The sequence below is a fragment of the Salvelinus alpinus genome, chromosome 4 (assembly GCF_045679555.1).
Source record: "Salvelinus alpinus chromosome 4, SLU_Salpinus.1, whole genome shotgun sequence".
In the NCBI taxonomy this organism is placed as follows: domain Eukaryota; kingdom Metazoa; phylum Chordata; class Actinopteri; order Salmoniformes; family Salmonidae; genus Salvelinus; species Salvelinus alpinus.
The window spans coordinates 11203758-11228065 of NC_092089.1; the positions used below are offsets into that span (position 1 = coordinate 11203758).

Genomic DNA, 24308 nt, shown 5'->3' on the forward strand with positions numbered 1-24308 from the left:
TTGTTTGTTTGTGTCACACTGCTTTGCTTTATTCTTGACCAGGTCGCAGTTGTAAATGAGAACTTGTTCTCAACTAGCCTACCTGGTTAAATAAAGGAGAAATACATATTTTGATTGTCTATGTACTGCTACTGAGGACAGAGTACAATATGTTGAATATCAATCACTGTGAATTAATATAATAATTACACACTTCAGTTAAAACAACAACAGACAAACATAACTGCTATGCGATTAAAATTAAAAGGATTTATTCTGTCAGGCATTTTGATAGAAAACATACTGCAGTCGAGTGCAGATAATATTATTGTTGTGCTTGTGTACCATCTGGCTTTCAGCTAATTATTCTGGAACCAGACTAGGGGGACTTGCATCCCAAATGGGCCCCTATTCCCCAATGTAGTGCACTAGTTTTGACCAGGGTCAATGGGGATCTGGTTAAAAGCAGTGCACTACATAGGGAATATGGTGTCGTTTTGGTACACGGCCCTAGAACCACATTTCCTCTTAAGAGAGAAACTGCTGTCTGTGAAGAACACATTGAAAACCTAATCATAAAGTTGACTGGCAGAAACAGAAACTGTCGCACTTTCCATTGCTCGTGTAACCAGTCACCGTTTTCACACTTCATTTGTATACAGTAAATGTATTTACCACATGTCGTCTCCAGACTCTCCAGCCTTCTGTGTGTTTATCTCTGAGGGGGTTTTGGGTAAAAAGCAGGAGACACATTTCTGTCTCGTATCAATAAATCTCCAAAAACAGAACCGAATCTTGTGTGCGTGCACTAGCTATCTGGACTGTCTGCCACGAGAGATTACATGTGTATTGTCTATGATTACGTCTAGGAGTTTTTATTGGATTGGATTTCTGCCAACGTCCAAGAGTATGATCTGATAACAGATGATAACGGACAGATGGATTAATGGTGGAACTATATTCATCAGATGATAACCAACAGAGGGATTAATGGTGGAGTTATATTCATCAGATGATAACCAACAGAGGGATTAATGGTAGAACTATAATCATCAGATGATAACCAACAGAGGGATTAATGGTGGAGCTATATTCATCAGATGATAACCAACAGAGAGATTAATGGTGGAACTATATTCATCAGGTGGATTTGTTTGGAGAATGAACAGGGTCAATACAGTATAACAGTTAATGTGCACATCAAACCATTTCACAGCATATCACAATGTTTACAAATCCACTTGAAAATAGCTCTTTACATATTAGAAGAGAAACCAACATTTCATATTCAGTTCACTACAGAATAGAGAATATATGTAATAACAAGCACATGCTCCATGTCAGGTGGCCTGTCACGGTCGTTGCTGGACGAAGGCCAAGGTGCAGCGTGGTCAGCGTACATTTTCCCTTTTATTTAAAATGACGCCAACAAAAACAACAAACGATGAAAACAACCGTGAAGCTTACAGGGCTATAGTGCCACTAACAAAATCAACTTCCCACACTGACAGGAGGGAAAAGGGCTGCCTAATTATGATTCCCAATCAGAGACAACGATAGACAGCTGTCCCTGATTGAGAACCATACCCGGGCCAAAACATAGAAATACAAAAACATAGAAAACAAAACATAGAATGGCCCACCCCAAATCACACCCTGACCAAACCCAAATAGAGACATAAAAAGGCTCTCTAAGGTCAGGGCGTGACATGGCCAACAACTAGCAACAAATAGGCAGGTGAGAAAACACATGGCTAAACCCTGTCTGCTGCACAATATGTTAGCATCAGAATCTGATGAAATGTTGCATCAAGCATATGTCACCCCACACCAACTTCTCAACCCTCTTCCCAAAGTTAGCTACAGTACATTGTTACAATAGCGAAAGGAATTGCTCGTAAGGACTAGTTCTGTAGTCCTGGCCCGGCCATTCCCAAATAAATCTAAGAGGAACCGTGATTTACTGGTCGGTCATGGTTCTGGTTTTATGCAATGGAGGCATTTTGCTAACATTATAACAGGTCTGACTCTATTACCTTTGGTGTATTGAAATACATTATAACTCCAACCAGAGTCTAAGAATGAATGGATAGACAATATGTCAAAGACAAATTTTATGCATTTCACGTTCCTGACCTTATTTCCTTTGTTCTGTATTGTTTAGTTGGTCAGGACGTGAGCTGGGTGGGCATTCTATGTTATGTGTTTCTATGTTGGGTTCATTGTATTAGCCTGATATGGTTCTCAATCAGGGGCAGGTGTTTTAAGTTTCCTCTGATTGAGAACCATATTAAGGTAGGCTGTTCTCACTGTTTGTTTGTGGGTGATTGTTGCTGTGTCTGTGTTTTGTTCGCCACACGGTACTGTTTCGTTTCGTTCGTTCTTTTGTTCCTTCCTTCCTGTTTGTGCGTTCATGTTTTATGTTCTCAAGTTCAGGTCTGTTCACGTCGTTTTGTTATTTTGTTTAAGTGTTCTTCATTACGTCGCTTAAATAAATAAACTATGGATACATACCACGCTGCATATTGGTCCGATCCTTGCTCATCCTCAGACGAGGAGGAGGACGAGCGTTACAATGCATTTCTTTCTGATAAATTCCTATATTTGCCAACTGAAGCAATTCCAAACATGGCCTGTCAGAAGGCGGACTAAAGTTAAGCTGAAAAATGTTAAGCTCAAATGTTAAACTGAAAATATGAAAAGTAATCCTACAGTCGCAATGTTCGCCAAGATTGAAACAAACGCATATTAACACTCATTATAACTCTAGGTGTGTGGCTAAGATTCATGACAAACAGGAAACAAAATATAAGCCATTCAGAAAAATCAGGTCAATTCCATCCAGCAGTATGTGACCTCATAATGCTTCTGGTCAATTCCATCCAGCAGTATGTGACCTCATAATGCTTCTGGTCAATTCCATCCAGCAGTATGTGACCTCATAATGCTTCTGGTCAATTCCATCCAGCAGTATGTGACCTCATAATGCTTCTGGTCAATTCCATGCTCAGTCCTGCAGCACGTGACCTCATAATGCTTCTGGTCAATTCCATGCTCAGTCCAGCAGCACGTGACCTCATAATGCTTCTGGTCAATTCCATGCTCAGTCCAGCAGCACGTGGCCTCATAATGCTTCTGGTCAATTCCATGCTCAGTCCAGCAGCACGTGACCTCATAATGCTTCTGGTCAATTCCATGCTCAGTCCAGCAGCACGTAACCTCATAATGCTTCTGGTCAATTCCACGCTCAGTCCAGCAGCACGTGACCTCATAATGCTTCTGGTCAATTCCATTCTCAGTCCAGCAGCACGTGACCTCATAATGCTTCTGGTCAATTCCATGCTCAGTCCAGCAGCACGTGACCTCATAATGCTTCTGGTCAATTCCATGCTCAGTCCAGCAGCACGTGACCTCATAATGCTTCTGGTCAATTCCATGCTCAATCCAGCAGCACGTGACCTCATAATGCTTCTGGTCAATGCCATGCTCAGTCCAGCAGCACGTGACCTCATAATGCTTCTGGTCAATTCCATGCTCAGTCCAGCAGCACGTGACCTCATAATGCTTCTGGTCAATTCCATGCTCAGTCCAGCAGCACGTGACCTCATAATGCTTCTGGTCAATTCCATGCTCAGTCCAGCAGCACGTAACCTCATAATGCTTCTGGTCAATTCCACGCTCAGTCCAGCAGCACGTGACCTCATAATGCTTCTGGTCAATTCCATTCTCAGTCCAGCAGCACGTGGCCTCATAATGCTTCTGGTCAATTCCATGCTCAGTCCAGCAGCACGTGACCTCATAATGCTTCTGGTCAATTCCATGCTCAGTCCAGCAGCACGTGACCTCATAATGCTTCTCGTCAATTCCATGCTCAATCCAGCAGCACGTGACCTCATAATGCTTCTGGTCAATGCCATGCTCAGTCCAGCAGCACGTGACCTCATAATGCTTCTGGTCAATTCCATGCTCAGTCCTGCAGCACGTGACCTCATAATGCTTCTGGTCAATTCCATGCTCAGTCCAGCAGCACGTGACCTCATAATGCTTCTGGTCAATCCCATGCTCAGTCCAGCAGCACGTGACCTCATAATGCTTCTGGTCAATTCCATGCTCAGTCCAGCAGCACGTGACCTCATAATGCTTCTGGTCAATTCCATATTCAGTCCAGCAGCACGTGACCTCATAATGCTTCTGGTCAATCCCATGCTCAGTCCAGCAGCACGTGACCTCATAATGCTTCTGGTCAATTCCATGCTCAGTCCAGCAGCACGTGACCTCAAAATGCTTCTGGTCAATTCCATGCTCAGTCCAGCAGCACGTGATCTCATAATGCTTCTGGTCAATTCCATGCTCAGTCCAGCAGCACGTGACCTCATAATGCTTCTGGTCAATTCCATGCTCAGTCCAGCAGCACGTGACCTCATAATGCTTCTGGTCAATTCCATGCTCAGTCCAGCAGCACGTGACCTCATAATGCTTCTGGTCAATCCCATGCTCAGTCCAGCAGCACGTGACCTCATAATGCTTCTGGTCAATTCCATGCTCAGTCCAGCAGCACGTGACCTCATAATGCTTCTGGTCAATTCCATGCTCAGTCCAGCAGCACGTGACCTTATAATGCTTCTGGTCAATTCCATGCTCAGTCCAGCAGCACGTGACCTCATAATGCTTCTGGTCAATCCCATGCTCAGTCCAGCAGCACGTGACCTCATAATGCTTCTGGTCAATTCCAGGCTCAGTCCAGCAGCACGTGACCTCATAATGCCTCTGGTCAATTCCATGCTCAGTCCAGCAGCACGTGACCTCATAATGCTTCTAGTCAATTCCATGCTCAGTCCAGCAGCACGTGACCTCATAATGCCTCTGGTCAATTCCATGCTCAGTCCAGCAGCACGTGACCTCATAATGCTTCTGGTCTACGCTGCAGAGTAAAACTAAATAGATGTCCTCCTTTCATTTAGCGACAACACAGGATAAATAATTACCTGCACTTTGTAATTGAAGAGTTTAATTTTAAAAAACGCTATATATCCACTTTCAGAAATGTTGGTAAATTGGCGTTCATTATGAAAGAGATCGGTGTGATTTTTCACTAGCGAATCGTGGCATGGGGGTTGTTCAAAGACAGACGTGTATTTGTTTAAAATCTTATCACTTGATGGTTTCATTTCAGAGAGACAAATAATCATGTTTTGTTTGTGAAACGCTATATATCCGCCTCACTCAGAGAAGTCAGTAGTACTGCTAGGTTTTACACAGTAATAATATATATCCGCCTCACTCAGAGAAGTCAGTAGTACTGCTAGGTTTTAAACAGTAAAAATATATATCTGCCTCACTCTCAGAGAAATCAGTAGTACTGCTAGGTTTTACACAGTAATAATATATATCTGCCTCACTCTCAGAGAAATCAGTAGTACTGCTAGGTTTTACACAGTAATAATATATATCTGCCTCACTCTCAGAGAAATCAGTAGTACTGCTAGGTTTTACACAGTAATAATATATATCTGCCTCACTCTCAGAGAAATCAGTAGTACTGCTAGGTTTTACACAGTAATAATATATATCTGCCTCACTCTCAGAGAAATCAGTAGTACTGCTAGGTTTTTACACAGTCACATGTAACAAATAACTACTTTTATTTTTTTAACTGTGAAGATTATACATTTGGGACATCAATATTTAGAAACATGTTAAAATACTGAATCAATACAGTAATATGAGTCCTGGTATGTAAAATGCTGAATCGAATCAGTAGTATGAGACCTGTATATAAAATACTGAATCAATATAGTAATATGAGACCTGTATGTAAAATACTGAATCAATACAGTAATATGAGACCTGTATGTAAAATACTTAAACTTTACTCATATAGCAGATGCTCTTATCCAAGGCGACTTTTGAGTAAGTACATTCATCTTAAAATAACTAGGTGAGACTCAGACAACCACATATCACAGTCAAATATACAGGATATGAACATTTAATTTCAGCTCAACAATGGATATATAGCGGGGGGTTTTTGCAACAAAACCCATTTCAATACACATCTAAAATCTATTAATAAAATTAATCTGAGAACAGCATTATTTTACACACACACCACATGAAGGTACCCATAATCAATAATTTCTGATGAAAAAAAAAGGAGAGAAATTGGTGTATATAACGATTTGGAACAAAACTCTTCAAGTGTACAACAGGAGCCAGAGTAGCTGTAGACTTGTTTCACAGTAAACTCAGTGGTACAAGGGGCTGCAACCCAAACGGAACACTAGGGGCTGCAACCCAAACGGAACACTAGGGGCTGCAAGCCAAACGGAACACTAGGGTCTGCAACTCAAACGGAACACTAGGGGATGCAACCCAAACGGAACACTAGGGGCTGCAACCCAAACGGAACACTAGGGGCTGCAACCCAAACGGAACACTAGGGGCTGCAACCCAAACGGAACACTAGGGGATGCAACCCAAACGGAACACTAGGGTCTGCAACTCAAACGGAACACTAGGGGCTGCAACCCAAACGGAACACTAGGGGCTGCAACCCAAACGGAACACTAGGGGATGCAACCCAAACGGAACACTAGGGGCTGCAACCCAAACGGAACACTAGGGGCTGCAACCCAAACGGAACACTAGGGGCTGCAACCCAAACGGAACACTAGGGGCTGCAACCCAAACGGAACACTAGGGGCTGCAACCCAAACGGAACACTAGGGACTGCAACCCAAACGGAACACTAGGGGCTGCAACCCAAACGGAACACTAGGGGCTGCAACCCAAACGGAACACTAGGGGCTGCAACCCAAACGGAACACTAGGGGCTGCAATCCAGACGGAACACTAGGGGCTGCAACCCAAACGGAACACTAGGGGCTGCAACCCAAACGGAACACTAGGGCCTGCAACCCAAACGGAACACTAGGGGCTGCAATCCAAACGGAACACTAGGGCCTGCAACCCAAACAGAACACTAGGGGCTGCAACCCAAACAGAACACTAGGGGCTGCAACCCAAACGGATCACTAGGGGCTGCAACTCAAACGGAACACTAGGGCCTGCAACCCAAACGGAACACTAGGGGCTGCAACCCAAATGGAACACTAGGGGCTGCGACCCAAACGGAACACTAGGGCCTGCAACCCAAACGGAACACTAGGGTCTGCAATTCAAACGGAACACTAGGGGCTGCAACCCAAACGGAACACTAGGGGCTGTAACCCAAACGGAACACTAGGGGCTGCAACCCAATCGGAACACTAGGGGCTGCAACCAAAACGGAACACTGGGGGCTGCAATCCAGACGGAACACTAGGGGCTGCAACCCAAACGGAACACTAGGGGCTGCAACTCAAACGGAACACTAGGGCCTGCAACCCAAACGGAACACTAGGGGCTGCAATCCAAACGGAACACTAGGGCCTGCAACCCAAACAGAACACTAGGGGCTGCAACCCAAACAGAACACTAGGGGCTGCAACCCAAACGGAACACTAGGGGCTGCAACCCAAACGGATCACTAGGGGCTGCAACTCAAACGGAACACTAGGGCCTGCAACCCAAACGGAACACTAGGGGCTGCAACCCAAATGGAACACTAGGGGCTGCGACCCAAACGGAACACTAGGGCCTGCAACCCAAACGGAACACTAGGGTCTGCAATTCAAACGGAACACTAGCGGCTGCAACCCAAACGGAACACTAGGGGCTGTAACCCAAACGGAACACTAGGGGCTGCAACCCAATCGGAACACTAGGGGCTGCAACCAAAACGGAACACTGGGGGCTGCGACCCAAACGGAACACTAGGGCCTGCGACCCAAACGGAACACTAGGGCCTGCGACCCAAACGGAACACTAGGGGCTGCAACCCAAACGGAACACTAGGGGCTGCATCCCAAACGGAACACTAGGGGCTGCAACCCAAACGGAACACTAGGGTCTGCAACCCAAACGGAACACTAGGGTCTGCAACCCAAACGGAACACTAGGGGCTGCAACCCAAACGGAACACTAGGGGCTGCAACCCAAACGGAACACTATGGGCTGCAACCCAGACGGAACACTAGGGGCTGCAACCCAAACGGAACACTAGGGACTGCAACTCAAACGGAACACTAGGGGCTGCAACCCAAACGGAACACTAGGGGCTGCAACCCAAACGGAACACTAGGGGCTGCAACCCAAACGGAACACTAGGGGCTGCAACCCAAACGGAACACTAGGGGCTGCAACCCAAACGGAACTCTAGGGGCTGCAACGGAACACTAGGGTCTGCAACCCAAACGGAACACTAGGGGCTGCAAGCCAAACGGAACACTAGGGTCTGCAACCCAAACGGAACACTAGGGGCTGCAACCCAAACGGAACACTAGGGTCTGCAACCCAAACGGAACACTAGGGGCTGCAAGCCAAACGGAACACTAGGGTCTGCAACCCAAACGGAACACTAGGGGCTGCAAGCCAAACGGAACACTAGGGTCTGCAACCCAAACGGAACACTAGGGGCTGCAACCCAAACGGAACACTAGGGGCTGCAACCCAAACGGAACACTAGGGACTGCAACCCAAACGGAACACTAGGGGCTGCGACCCAAACGGAACACTAGGGCCTGCAACCCAAACGGAACACTAGGGCCTGCAACCCAAACGGAACACTAGGGGCTGCAACCCAAACGGAACACTAGGGCCTGCAACCCAAACACTACTCCTATTATAGTACACTACTTCTGACCAGGGCTCTTTGCTGCACAGAGAGACACAGAGGGAATAGGGTGCCATCTGGGACGACACCGTGTGAGTTATGTGAACAAGTAAATGAGGTATTTGGCTCAGAGGTCTCTCTAGGGGGAGAGCTATTTATTTCCCTGTATAGCTAATGACCGTGTAGCCCTTTGAAGAAGATGAGGGTGTGGAGTGGCACTGTGTGTGTGTGTGTGTGTGTGTGTGTGTGTGTGTGTGTGTGTGTGTGTGTGTGTGTGTGTGTGTGTGTGTGTGTGTGTGTGTGTGTGTGTGTGTGTGTGTGTGTGTGTGTGTGTGTGTGTGTGTGTGTGTGTGTGTGTGTGTGTTTGTGCTGAGCAACATAACTCTCCCACAGGGGCCCTGTACTACATTGCTGGGAATGGCTGGGGTTTCATAGCAGCAGGATTAGTCAACCCTCATCACACACACACACACACACACACACACACACACACACACACACACACACACACACACACACACACACACACACACTCACTCACAGAGCTAGACAACTTGTAAACACAGCAGAGAGAAAGTTTTCACTCTTGAAGGACAACATCCACGGGGACGTCAACAGCGAAAACATAAAGTATTAGATATACATTATGGATCAACTGTGATCCAGAAACCTATTCTGAGGAAAATACATGGCTTGTGCTGATACAGTAGATAATAGCTCTGCAGTGGTGCTAATAACATACGGACACTTCAAGATAGACACACATCTCATCCAAGCTACTGTCTATAAGTATAGCTAGTTAACCAATCTCTTCAGAAAACTACGGTATACAGTCCATACATATAACTAGCTAAGCAATCTCTTCAGAAAACTACGGTATACAGTCCATACATATAACTAGCTAACCAATCTCTTCAGAAAACTACCGTTTTCAGGGCAGTGTGAGGTTCACACTCCCTGCTAAAACAGGGGAGAGGTTGTGCATCTTCCAGAGGACTGGTTGAGACACATTAACTAGAGGACAGGACAGGAGAGGACAGGAGAGGAGAGGAGAGGAGAGGAGAGGAGAGGAGAGGAGAGGAGAGGAGAGGAGAGGAGAGGAGAGGAGAGGAGAGGAGAGGAGAGGAGAGACTGCCTGAGACACATTATTAACGAGAGGAGAGGAGAGGAGAGGAGAGGAGAGGAGAGGAGAGGAGAGGAGAGGAGAGGACAGGAGAGGAGAGGAGAGGAGAGGAGAGGAGAGGAGAGGAGAGGAGGGACTGCCTGAGACACATTATTAACGAGAGGAGAGGAGAGGAGAGGAGAGGAGAGGAGAGGAGAGGAGAGGAGAGGAGAGGAGAGGAGAGGAGAGGAGAGGAGAGGAGAGGAGAGGAGAGGAGAGGAGAGACTGCCTGAGACACATTATTAACGAGAGGAGAGGAGAGGAGAGGAGAGGAGAGGAGAGGAGAGGAGAGGAGAGGACAGGAGAGGAGAGGAGAGGAGAGGAGAGGAGAGGAGAGGAGAGGAGGGACTGCCTGAGACACATTATTAACGAGAGGAGAGGAGAGGAGAGGAGAGGAGAGGAGAGGAGAGGAGAGGAGAGGAGAGGAGAGACTGCCTGAGACACATTATTAACGAGAGGAGAGGAGAGGAGAGGAGAGGAGAGGAGAGGAGAGGAGAGGACAGGAGAGGAGAGGAGAGGAGAGGAGAGGAGAGGAGAGGAGAGGAGAGGAGAGGAGAGGAGAGGAGAGGACAGGAGAGGACAGGAGAGGACAGGAGAGGAGGGACTGCCTGAGACACATTATTAACGAGAGGAGAGGAGAGGAGAGGAGAGGAGAAGAGAAGAGAAGAGAGGAGAGGAGAGGAGAGGAGAGGAGAGGAGAGGAGAGGAGAGGAGAGGAGAGGAGACGAGAGGAGAGGAGAGGAGAGGAGAGGAGAGGAGGGACTGCCTGAGATTATTAACGAGAGGAGAGGAGAGGAGAGGAGAGGAGAGGAGAGGAGAGGAGAGGAAAGGAGAGGAGAGGAGAGGAGAGGAGAGGAGAGGAGAGGAGTGGAGAGGAGAGGAGAGGAGGGACTGCCTGAGACACATTATTAACGAGAGGAGAGGAGAGGAGAGGAGAGGAGGGGAGGGGAGAGGAGAGGAGAGGAGAGGAGAGGAGGGGAGAGGAGAGGAGAGGAGAGGAGAGGAGAGGAGAGGAGAGGAGAGGAGAGGAGAGGAGAGGAGGGGAGAGGAGAGGAGAGGAGAGGAGAGGAGAGGAGAGGAGAGGAGAGGAGAGGAGAGGAGGGGAGGGGAGGGGAGAGGAGAGGAGAGGAGAGGAGAGGAGAGGAGAGGAGAGGGGGGAGGGAGAGGAGAGGAGAGGAGAGGAGAGGAGAGGAGAGGAGAGGAGAGGAGAGGAGAGGAGAGGAGAGGAGAGGAGGGGAGAGGAGAGGAGAGGAGAGGAGAGGAGAGGAGAGGAGAGGAGAGGAGAGGAGAGGAGAGGAGAGGAGAGGAGAGGAGAGGAGAGGACAGGACAGGACAGGACAGGACAGGACAGGAGACAAAGGACTGCCTGAGACAAATTAACTAGAGGAGAGGAGAGAAGAGGAGAGGAATGTTTGAGACCCATTAACCAGTATAAACACACTGAGAGTCAAACCTGCTTATCTCTCTGCTCCATTGATGGATGAATGACAGGAAATACAATGAGATTCCATCTCCTCGTCTGTGTCCCAAATGGCACCCTATTCCCTCTGTAGTGCACTACTTTTGACCACGGCCTCTTTGACCACCACTGAGCTAAAATCATATCTGAGTCACTAGGAGCATCACTGAGCTAAAATCATATCTGAGTCATTAAGAGCCTCACTGAGCTAAAATCACATGAATGAGAGGGGCAGAGGATAAAGAGGAGAAGAGAGAAGAGGAGAACAGGGGATAAGGTAGAGAGGAAATAGGGGAGAAAGGAGGCAGCGGTGAGAGGAGAGAGGAGAGAGGAAAGTGGGCAGAGGATAGAGTAGAGAGGAGATAAAGAGGAGAGGAGAGGAGAGGAGAGGAGAGGAGAGGAGAGGAGAGGAGAGGAGAGGAGAGGAGAGGAGAGGAGAGGAGAGGAGAGGAGAGGAGAGGAGAGGAGAGGAGAGGAGAGGAGAGGAGAGGAGGGCCTAGACATAACCTACTGCCACAGAGGGATACTTCATATTTAGACAGCCCCTGCATTTCTGTCGACTTCTGCACCGCTCTCGACAGAGATGAGTTAGCACATCCATTAGTTCAGCTAATTCCCTGCACCATCTGCTCTCTGATATGATATGCACCTCTGGAAAGAGAAATGGTTTGGGACAGAGGGGAAATGATGAGATTCGGGTCAATGGGACCAAATGTTGTCATAATGCACGAGCCAGACAGGAAGATGAAATGAGAAAATGTTTAGGGTGTTGTATATATACACTTTCCATGGAGATGTAATGTCTCTAATTAAATGCATATTCAAATTTAGTTACTAAAGACGCTAATTTAACAGCCTCTGAGTATCATTTGACTGAATACAAAGTGATGTATGACCAGCTCTACAAAAAAACAACGGGGAATATTTTCTCTCTCACCTTCATAAACCATCTTAAATCCATGAGCGCTTACTGCAAAGTCACTGGTAAGCCGTAGTGAAAATATGGGCCCTGTGCTGGTGACGGGAGGTGGGATCTGAAATCCTGTTAACCTGTTGAGAGGGAAAGACACAAAGGGGACATCTTAGTTAGAATGTGTTTCGCTGGATGCAGAAACCAAACTACAAGGGTCAAGAAAAAACATCACAACACACATTTTTCCGTTGGAAATGTAATAGAGTAATGTTATATTCGTCTTCTTCTAAATGTGTTTTAAAGTATGCTGCATGTATGCAGTACTGTAGGCAGTATGTACGCAGTACAGTATGCAGCATGTATGCAGTACAGTATGCAGTATGTACGCAGTACAGTAGGCAGCATGTTTGCATTTCAGTAGGCAGTATGTATGCAGTATGTATGAAGTACAGTATGCAGCATGTATGCAGTACTGTATGCAGTATGAATGAAGTACAGTATACAGTATGTATGCAGTACAGTATGCAGTATGTATGCAGTACAGTGTGCAGTATGTATGCAGTACAGTGTGCAGTATGTATGCAATACAGTATCCAGCATGTATGCAGTAGAATATGCAGTATGTATGCAGTACAGTATAAAGTATCTATTCAGTACAGTATGCAGTAGGTATGCAGTATGTATGCACTTCAGTATGCAGAATGTATGCAGTACAGTACACATTATGTATACAGTATGTATGCAGTACAGTATGCATTATGTATGCAGTATGTATGCAGTATGTGAGCAGCACAGTATGTAGTACATTATGCAGTATGTATGCAGTACAGTAGGCAGTATGTATACAGTATAGTATGCAGTATGTATGCAGAACAGTATGCAGTATCTATAGAAAACAGTATTCAGTATGTATGAAGTACAATATGCAGTATGTATGCAGTACAGTATGCACCATGTATGCAGTACAGTATGCAGCATGTTTGCAGTACAGTATGCAGCATGTTTGCAGGACAGTATGCAGTATGTATTATGTATGTATGCAGAACAGTATGCAGTATGTATACAGAATAGTATTCAGTATGTATGCAGTACAGTATGCAGCATGTTTGCAGTACAGTATGCAGTATGTATTATGTATGTATGCAGTACAGTATGCAGTATGTATACAGTATGTATGCAATACCGTTTGCAGTATATTTGCAGTATAGTATGCAGTATGCAGTACAGAATGCAGTATGTATGCAGTATGTAAGCAGTACAGTATGTAGTACATTATACAGTATGTATGCAGTACAGTATGCAGTATGTATGCAGTTCAGTATGCAGTATGTAAGCAGTACAGTATGTAGTACATTATACAGTATGTATGCAGTACAGTATATTGTATGTATGCAGTTCAGTATGCAGTATGTATGCAGTACAGTAGGCAGCATGTATGCAGTACAGTATGTATGCAGTTCATTATGCAGTATGTATGCAGTTCAGTATGCAGTAGGCAGTATGTATGCAGTACAGTAGGCAGTATGTATGCAGTTCAGTATAAAGTGTGTATGCAGTACAGTAGGCAGCATGTATGCAGTACAGTATGTATGCAGTTCATTATGCAGTATGTATGCAGTATGTATGCAGTACAATGTGTAGTATGTATGCAGTGCAGTATACAGTATGTATGCAGTATTTATGCAGTATGTATGCAGTACAGTATGCAGTATGTATGCAGTATGTATGCAGTACAGTATGCAGTATGCAGTACAGTATGTATGCAGTTCAGTATGCAGTATGCAGTACAGTATGTATGCAGTACAGTAGGCAGTATGTATGCAGTATGTATGCAGTATGCAGTATGCAGTACAGTATACAGTATGTATGCAATATGTATGCAGTATGCAGTACAGTATACAGTATGTATGCAGTACATTATGCAGTATGTATGCAGTACAGTATGCAGTATGTATGCAGTACAGTATGCAGTATGTATGCAGTTCATTATCCTGTATGTATGCAGTTCAGTATGCAGTATGTATGCAGTACAGTGTGCAGTATGTATGCAGTGCAGTATACAGTATGTATGCAGTATTTATGCAGTATGTATGCAGTACAGTATGCAGTATGTATGCAGTATGTATGCATTACAGTATGCAGTACAGTATGTATGCAGTTCAGTATGCAGTATGCAGTACAGTATGTATGCAGTACAGTAGGCAGTATGTATGCAGTATGTATGCAGTATGCAGTATGCAGTACAGTATACAGTATGTATGCAATATGTATGCAGTATGCAGTACAGTATACAGTATGCAGTACATTATGTAGTATGTATGCAGTACAGTATGCAGTATGTATGCAGTTCATTATGCAGTATGTATGCAGTACATTATGCAGTATGTATGCAGTACATTATGTATGCAGTTCATTATGCAGTATGTATGCAGTATTTATGCAGTCCACTCTGCTGTACTATTTATATTCCATTAGATCTATAGAAGGTCAAGTTCAACATCACTTGAGCCCGTCCTCAACAGTTAGATATATAGTTGTCAGATGCTTCATTGTAACAGCCAGGATCGTCCTACTTTATAGGTTTCCTTTAAATGAGGTTTATCTTCAGCCATTCGTTTTCACAGTGTCGTTTAAGAAGTGTTGCTGACCACACTTCACTGGCGTACGCCAAAGTCCAATCGAACCGTTTCAATCTAAGCAAGGTCGGAGAGTGAAAAAGTGCTGTGGAGTGTGTACAGAACTAACCAAGAATTAGATTGTCACCATGTTCTTCAATAGAGGGCCAGTGTGGACAGAACTAACCAAGAATTAGATTGTCATCCTGGTCTTCAATAGAGGGCCAGTGTGGACAGAACTAACCAAGAATTAGACTGGCATCCTGTTCTTCAATAGAGGGCCAGTGTGGACAGAACTAACCAAGAATTAGATTGGCATCCTGTTCTTCAATAGAGGGCCAGAACTAACCAAGAATTAGATTGTCATCCTGGTCTTCAATAGAGGGCCAGTGTGGACAGAACTAACCAAGAATTAGACTGGCATCCTGTTCTTCAATAGAGGACCAGTGTGGACAGAACTAACCAAGAATTAGACTGGCATCCTGTTCTTCAATAGAGGGCCAGTGTGGACAGAACTAACCAAGAATTAGATTGGCATCCTGTTCTTCAATAGAGGACCAGAACTAACCAAGAATTAGATTGTCACCCTGTTCTTCAATAGAGGGCCAGTGTGGACAGGACTAACCAAGAATTAGATTGGCATCCTGGTCTTCAATAGAGGGCCAGTGTGGACAGAACTAACCAAGAATTAGATTGGCATCCTGGTCTTCAATAGAGGGCCAGTGTGGACAGAACTAACCAAGAATTAGATTGGCATCCTGGTCTTCAATAGAGCACCAGTGTGGACAGAACTAACCAAGAATTAGATTGTCATCCTGTTCTTCAATAGAGGGCCAGGACTAACCAAGAATTAGATTGTCACCCTGTTCTTCAATAGAGGGCCAGTGTGGACAGAACTAACCAAGAATTAGATTGGCATCCTGTACTTCAATAGAGGGCCAGTGTGGACAGGACTAACCAAGAATTAGATTGGCATCCTGTTCTTCAATAGAGGGCCAGTGTGGACAGGACTAACCAAGAATTAGATTGGCCTCCTGTTCTTCAATAGAGGGCCAGTTTGGACAGAACTAACCAAGAATTAGATTGTCACCCTGTTCTTCAATAGAGGACCAGGACTAACCAAGAATTAGATTGGCATCCTGTTCTTCAATAGAGGGCCAGTGTGGACAGAACTAACCAAGAATTAGATTGGCATCCTGTTCTTCAATAGAGGGCCAGTGTGGACAGAACTAACCAAGAATTAGATTGGCATCCTGTTCTTCAATAGAGGGCCAGTGTGGACAGAACTAACCAAGAATTATATTGGCATCATGTTCTTCAATAGAGGGCCAGTGTGGACAGAACTAACCAAGAATTAGATAGTCATCCTGTTCTTCAATAGAGGGCCAGTGTGGACAGAACTAACCAAGAATTAGATTGGCATCCTGTTCTTCAATAGAGGGTCAGTGTGGACAGGACTAACTAATAATTAGATTGTCATCCTGTTCTTCAATAGAGGGCCAGTGTGGACAGGACTAACCAAGAATTAGATTGGCCTCCTGTTCTTCAATAGAGGGCCAGTGTGGACAGGACTAACCAATAATTCGATTGTCATCCTGTTCTTCAATAGAGGGCCAGTGTGGACAGAACTAACCAAGAATTAGATTGTCCTCCTGTTCTTCAATAGAGGGCCAGTGTGGACAGAACTAACCAAGAATTATATTGGCATCATGTTCTTCAATAGAGGGCCAGTGTGGACAGAACTAACCAAGAATTAGATAGTCATCCTGTTCTTCAATAGAGGGCCAGTGTGGACAGAACTAACCAAGAATTAGATTGGCATCCTGTTCTTCAATAGAGGGCCAGTGTGGACAGAACTAACCAAGAATTAGATTGTCATCCTGTTCTTCAATAGAGGGCCAGTGTGGACAGGACTAACCAAGAATTAGATTGGCCTCCTGTTCTTCAATAGAGGGCCAGTGTGGACAGGACTAACCAATAATTCGATTGTCATCCTGTTCTTCAATAGAGGGCCAGTGTGGACAGAACTAACCAAGAATTAGATTGTCCTCCTGTTCTTCAATAGAGGGCCAGTGTGGACAGAACTAACCAAGAATTAGATTGGCCTCCTGTTCTTCAATAGAGGGCCAGTGTGGACAGAACTAACCAAGAATTAGATTGTCATCCTGTTCTTCAATAGAGGGCCAGTGTGGACAGGACTAACCAAGAATTATATTGGCATCCTGTTCTTCAATAGAGGGCCAGTGTGGACAGGACTAACCAATAATTAGATTGGCATCCTGTTCTTCAATAGAGGGCCAGTGTGGACAGAACTAACCAAGAATTATATTGGCATCATGTTCTTCAATAGAGGGCCAGTGTGGACAGAACTAACCAAGAATTAGATAGTCATCCTGTTCTTCAATAGAGGGCCAGTGTGGACAGAACTAACCAAGAATTAGATTGGCATCCTGTTCTTCAATAGAGGGCCAGTGTGGACAGAACTAACCAAGAATTAGATTGTCATCCTGTTCTTCAATAGAGGGCCAGTGTGGACAGGACTAACCAAGAATTAGATTGGCCTCCTGTTCTTCAATAGAGGGCCAGTGTGGACAGGACTAACCAATAATTCGATTGTCATCCTGTTCTTCAATAGAGGGCCAGTGTGGACAGAACTAACCAAGAATTAGATTGTCCTCCTGTTCTTCAATAGAGGGCCAGTGTGGACAGAACTAACCAAGAATTATATTGGCATCCTGTTCTTCAATAGAGGGCCAGGACTAACCAATAATTAGATTGGCATCCTGTTCTTCAATAGAGGGCCAGTGTGGACAGAACTAACCAATAATTAGATTGTCACCATGTTCTTCAATAGAGGGCCAGTGTGGACAGAACTAACCAAGAATGAGATTGTCACCATGTTCTTCAATAGAGGGCCAGTGTGGACAGAACTAACCAATAATTAGATTGTCACCATGTTCTTCAATACATTTACATTTAAGTCATTTAGCAGACGCTCTTATCCAGAGCGACTTACAAATTGGAAAGTTCATACATATTCATCCTGGTCCCCCCGTGGGAATTGAACCCACAACCCTGGCGTTGCAAGCGCCATGCTCTACCAACTGAGCCACACGGGACCTAAAGAATGAACTTCCTGTTGTCATGGTCTGTAGTGATGATTACATATTAACATTAGGACATTTATAAAGAATTAACTTCCTGTTGTCATGGTCTGTAGTGATGATTACATATTAACATTAGGACATTTATAAAGAATGAACTTCCTGTTGTCATGGTCTGTAGTGATGATGAATATTAACATTTGGACATTTATAAAGAATGAACTTCCTGTTGTCATGGTCTGTAGTGGTGATTACATATTAACATTAGGACATTTATAAAGAATGAACTTCCTGTTGTCATGGTCTGTAGTGATGATTACATATTAACATTAGGACATTTATAAAGAATGAACTTCCTGTTGTCGTGGTCTGTAGTGATGATTACATATTAACATTAGGACATTTATAACATTTACATTTACATTTAAGTCATTTAGCAGACGCTCTTATCCAGAGCGACTTACAAATTGGAAAGTTCATACATATTCATCCTGGTCCCCCCGTGGGGAATGAACCCACAAACCTGGCGTTGCAAGCGCCATGCTCTACCAACTGAGCCACACGGGACCAATAGAGGGCCAGTGTGGACAGAACTAACCAAGAATTAGATTGGCATCCTGTTCTTCAATAGGGGGCCAGTGTGGACAGAACTAACCAAGAATTAGATTGGCATCTTGTTCTTCAATAGAGGACCAGAACTAACCAAGAATTAGATTGGCATCCTGTTCTTCAATAGAGGACCAGAACTAACCAAGAATTAGATTGTCACCCTGTTCTTCAATAGAGGGCCAGTGTGGACAGAACTAACCAAGAATTAGATTGACATCTTGTTCTTCAATAGAGGGCCAGAACTAACCAAGAATTAGATTGGCCTCCTGTTCTTCAATAGAGGGCCAGTGTGGACAGAACTAACCAAGAATTAGATTGTCACCCTGTTCTTCAATAGAGGGCCAGTGTGGACAGAACTAACCAAGAATTAGATTGGCATCTTGTTCTTCAATAGAGGGCCAGAACTAACCAAGAATTAGATTGGCCTCCTGTTCTTCAATAGAGGGCCAGTGTGGACAGAACTAACCAAGAATTAGATTGGCCTCCTGTTCTTCAATAGAGGGCCAGTGTGGACAGAACTAACCAAGAATTAGATTGTCACCCTGTTCTTCAATAGAGGGCCAGTGTGGACAGGACTTAACCAAGAATTAGATTGTCATCCTGTTCTTCAATAGAGGGCCTCGGATATACGTCAACTACCACATCGTCTGCTTCACAGCATCCCACGTGACTGATGCTTTTACAGGGTACTTCACATTTCAAGAAAACACCTCTGACCTACAAAAAGCAGTGTTTTTAGGGCAGCATCCCAAACGGCACCCTATTCCCTTTGCCCAAAGGGCTCTGGTCGTAAGTAGCACACTATATAGGGAATAGGGTGCCATTTGGTCCTGGTCGTAAGTAGCACACTATATAGGGAATAGGGTGCCATTGGGTCCTGGTCGTAAGTACCACACTATATATAGGGAATAGGGTGCCATTTGGTCCTGGTCGTAAGTAGCACACTATATAGGGAATAGGGTGCCATTGTGTCCTGGTCGTCAGTAGCACACTATATATAGGGAATAGGGTGCCATTGGGTCCTGGTCGTAAGTAGAACACTATATATAGGGAATAGGGTGCCATTGGGTCCTGGTCGTAAGTAGCACACTATATATAGGGAATAGGGTGCCATTTGGTCCTGATCGTAAGTAGCACCCTATATATAGGGAATAGGGTGCCATTGGGTCCTGGTCGTAAGTAGCACACTATATATAGGGAATAGGGTGCCATTGGGTCCTGGTCGTAAGTAGCACACTATATATAGGGAATAGGGTGCCATTGGGTCCTGGTCGTAAGTAGCACACTATATATAGGGAATAGGGTGCCATTTGGTCCTGGTCGTAAGTAGCGCGCTATATATAGGGAATAGGGTGCCATTGGGTCCTGGTCGTAAGTAGCACACTATATATAGGGAATAGGGTGCCATTGCATCCTGGTCGTAAGTAGCACACTATATATAGGGAATAGGGTGACATTGGGTCCTGGTCATAAGTAGCACACTATATATAGGGGATAGGGTGCCATTGGGTCCTGGTCTATAGTAGCACACTATATATAGGGAATAAGGTGACATTGGGTCCTGGTCATAAGTAGCACACTATATAGGGAATAGGGTGACATTGGGTCCTGGTCATAAGTAGCACACTATATAGGGAATAGGGTGCCATTTGGTCCTGGTCGTAAGTAGCGCACTATATATAGGGAATAGGGTGCCATTGGGTCCTGGTCTAAAGTAGTGCACTATATATAGGGAATAGGGTGCCATTGCGTCCTGGTCGTAAGTAGCACACTATATATAGGGAATAGGGTGCCATTTGGTCCTGGTCGTAAGTAGCACACTATATATAGGGAATAGGGTGCCATTGGGTCCTGGTCTAAAGTAGTGCACTATATATAGGGAATAGGGTGCCATTGGGTCCTGGTCTAAAGTAGTGCACTATATATAGGGAATAGGGTGCCATTGGGTCCTGGTCATAAGTAGCACAACTAAATAGGGAATAGAGTGCCAGTTCAGTATGCAGTATGTGTGTATAGTCAGTACTAATAAGATAGGTCTGTCTCTGGACTGGCTTTGTAAACATATTCCTAATAAGATAGGTCTGTCTCTAGTCTGGCTTTGTAAACATATTCCTAATAAGATAGGTCTGTCTCTAGTCTGGCTTAGTAAACATATTCCTAATAAGATAGGTCTGTCTCTGGTCTGGCTTAGTAAACGGGGCCCTGGTCAAATGGCACCCTATTCCCTATGGGCCCTGGTCAAAAGTAGTGCACTATGTAGGGAATAGGGTACCAGTCAGACAATAAAGCCCATCATTATCCTCCCTCAGAAAAGGGCTCAATGTGAAAGTGATATTTCCAATTAGTCATAACATGCTGTTTACTCTTTATACCAGATCCACAGGGTGGTTAGGATCCACTGGGGGACTAATTACCGACAGAGCAGAACAGACAGGTACAGAGAGGAGAGAGAGAGAGATGGGGAGGGAGTAAGTGAGAGAGGATGAGAGACAGCCACTTTTCCTTAATTTACCCCATTATGGGTAGAGTACAGTCCCTCTACCTTAATTTACCCCATGATGGGTAGAGTACAGTCCCTCTACCTTCATTTACCCCATGATGGGTAGAGTACAGTCCCTCTACCTTAATGTACACCATGATGGGTAGAGTACAGTCCCTCTACCTTCATTTACCCCATGATGGGTAGAGTACAGTCCCTCTACAATCATATACCCCATGATGGGTAGAGTACAGTCCCTCTACCTTAATGTACACCATGATGGGTAGAGTACAGTCCCTCTACCTTCATTTACCCCATGATGGGTAGAGTACAGTCCCTCTACCTTCATTTACCCCATGATGGGTAGAGTACAGTCCCTCTACCTTCATTTACACCATGATGGGTAGAGTACAGTCCCTCTACCTTCATCTACCCCATGATGGGTAGAGTACAGTCCCTCTACCTTCATTTACCCAATGATGGGTAGAGTACAGTCCCTCTACCTTCATTTACACCATGATGGGTAGAGTACAGTCCCTCTACCTTCATTTACCCCATGATGGGTAGAGTACAGTCCCTCTACCTTCATCTACCCCATGATGGGTAGAGTAACGTCCCTCTACCTTCATCTACCCCATGATGGGTAGAGTACAGTCCCTCTACCTTCATTTACACCATGATGGGTAGAGTACAGTCCCTCTACCTTCATCTACCCCATGATGGGTAGAGTACAGTCCCTCTACCTTCATTTACCCCATGATGGGTAGAGTACAGTCCCTCTACCTTCATTTACCCCATGATGGGTAGAGTACAGTCCCTCTACCTTAATTTACACCATGATGGGTAGAGTACAGTCCCTCTACCTTCATTTACACCATTACGGGTAGAGTACAGTCCCTCTACCTTCATTTACCTCATGATGGGTAGAGTACAGTCCCTCTACCTTAATTTACCCCATGATGGGTAGAGTACAGTCCCTCTACCTTCATCTACCCCATGATGGGTAGAGTACAGTCCCTCTACCTTCATTTACCCCATGATGGGTAGAGTACAGTCCCTCTACCTTCATCTACCCAATGATGGGTAGAGTACAGTCCCTCTACCTTCATCTACCCCATGATGGGTAGAGTACAGTCCCTCTACCTTCATTTACCCCATGATGGGTAGAGTACAGTCCCTCTACCTTCATCTACCCCATGATGGGTAGAGTACCCACCCTCTACATTCATCTACCCCATGATGGGTAGAGTACAGTCCCTCTACCTTCATTTACCCCATGATGGGTAGAGTACAGTCCCTCTACCTTAATCTACCCCATGATGGGTAGAGTACAGTCCCTCTACCTTCAGACTCTCAGCACTGTGGTAGAATACAGTCCCTCTACCTTCAGACTCTCAGCACTGTGGTAGAGTACAGTCCCTCTACCTTCAGATTCTACAGCCATGATGGGTAGAGTACAGTCCCTCTACCTTCATTTACCCCATTATGGGTAGAGTACAGTCCCTCTACCTTCATTTACTCCCATGATGGGTAGAGTACAGTTCCTCTACCTTCAACTTTACACCATGATGGGTAGAGTACAGTCCCTCTACCTTCAGTCTACCCCATGATGGGTAGAGTACAGTCCCTCTACCTTAATTTACACCATGATGGGTAGAGTACAGTCCCTCTACCTTCAGTCTACCCCATGATGGGTAGAGTACAGTCCCTCTACCTTCATCTACCCCATGATGGGTAGAGTACAGTCCCTCTACCTTCAGTCTGCCCCATGATGGGTAAAGTACAGTTCCTCTACCTTAATTTACCCCACTGTGGTAGAATACAGTCCCTCTACCTTCAGACTCTCAGCACTGTGGTAGAATAATCAATCAAATTGATTATTCAATCAAATACTCCCTACATCAGAGATCACAACTGTTCCTTCTTTTCCACTGCTCTTGGTTAAAGTAGTGCACTATACAGGGAATAGGGTGCCATTTGAGATACAGAGAAGACTGACGCCCAGCTCTGCGGAGGGCTGTCTGTCTGTCTGTCTGTCTGTCTGTCACTCCATGCTCAGACAGACACAAGCAGTAGCTCTGGTTTGGCAGTAACAGCCAGGGAACACAGTGGGAGGAGGAGGAGGAGGAGGAGGAGGAGGAGGAGGAGGAGGTTGATGTAGCTAGCTAGTCCATGACAGGTAGAGACTCAGAGCAGTCACTCTGGTGTCACAAAAGGCACCCTATTCCCTTTAGTGCACTACGTTTGACCATACCCTATGGAGGAATAGGGAGCCACTTTAGGCATAGCCTCTGACTCCCAGTCCCAGACAGAGAAGCCTGACTGTCAACACCACACTAACTCAGACTAACACAAGCTGGGTGCAGATCATCTTCGGCAACAGGGGAGAACATCATTTCAGGGCAGAATTGAGGAGTGGGGGGGGGTCCCCCCTACGGTGAAATCTCAGGAGGAACATTTTGACAAGCCATACTTTTCTTAGCTGGAGGTTGCAGGGAGACTCAACAATAGCTAGTGAAATACCAGAGTGCATTTTTTTTTTTATTCCACCCCAGAGTAGTTCAGCCCAAAACACGTCTAGGGTAAATGTTTATCTAACCTTTTCTAGTTAACGTCGAGTGGGATAAAAATGTAGAACCTCCAGATGTCAAATAGAAATGATATATGTGACTGATAAATCAATGTGTGTGTGTGTGTGTGTGTGTGTGTGTGCGCGCGTGCACGTGTGTGTGTGTGTGTGTGTGTGTGTGTGTGTGTGTGTGTGTGTGTGTGTGTGTGTGTGTGTGTGTGTGTGTGTGTGTGTGTGTGTGTGTGTGTGTGTGTGTGTGTGTGTGTGTGTGTGTGTGTGTGTGTATGCGCATGCACGTGTGTGTGTGTGTGTGCATGGACAAGAACAAGCTAGGGAGCCAGAGACCTTGTGGTCTTTAACTAGATGGTTATTAGTAAGTCATGGACCCACACAGACCCCCACCTGCCCTATTGGAAATCTATTAAAGGACACCTGATAACAAACAGACTCATTCATTAAGGGAAATGAACGACAAACAGCTCAGGACCTAAAGTAGTGTAATGCATGTGTATTGAAATTACTTTTGGAATACTGGTGTTTTGACTGGTGTTTTGACTGGTGTTTTGACTGGTGTTTTGATTGGTGTTTTGACTGGTGTTTTGACTGGTGTTTTGACTGGTGTATTGACTGATGTTTTTACTGGTGTATTGACTGGTGTTTTGACTGGTGTATTGACTGGTGTATTGACTGGTGTTTTGATTGGTGT

General features: G+C 45.2%; 2 protein-coding genes and 1 non-coding gene across 3 annotated transcripts in view; 1 reads left to right on the plus strand and 2 right to left on the minus strand.

Annotated features, from left to right (window-relative positions):
• Positions 1-24308, plus strand: part of LOC139572868 (CUB and sushi domain-containing protein 3-like) — a 1528140-nt gene that overhangs the window by 278321 nt on the left and 1225511 nt on the right. The window lies entirely within an intron of this gene.
• LOC139572849 (CUB and sushi domain-containing protein 3-like) overlaps positions 1-24308 on the minus strand; it is a 137177-nt gene that overhangs the window by 95398 nt on the left and 17471 nt on the right. The window contains exon 2 of the mRNA XM_071395659.1: positions 12251-12363. Within this exon, the coding sequence (XP_071251760.1) occupies positions 12251-12363 (113 nt within the window). The remainder of the gene's footprint in view (positions 1-12250; positions 12364-24308) is intronic.
• Positions 17886-17962, minus strand: trnaa-ugc (transfer RNA alanine (anticodon UGC)). Its single transcript has one exon. It is a non-coding gene; the product is annotated as a tRNA-Ala (tRNA).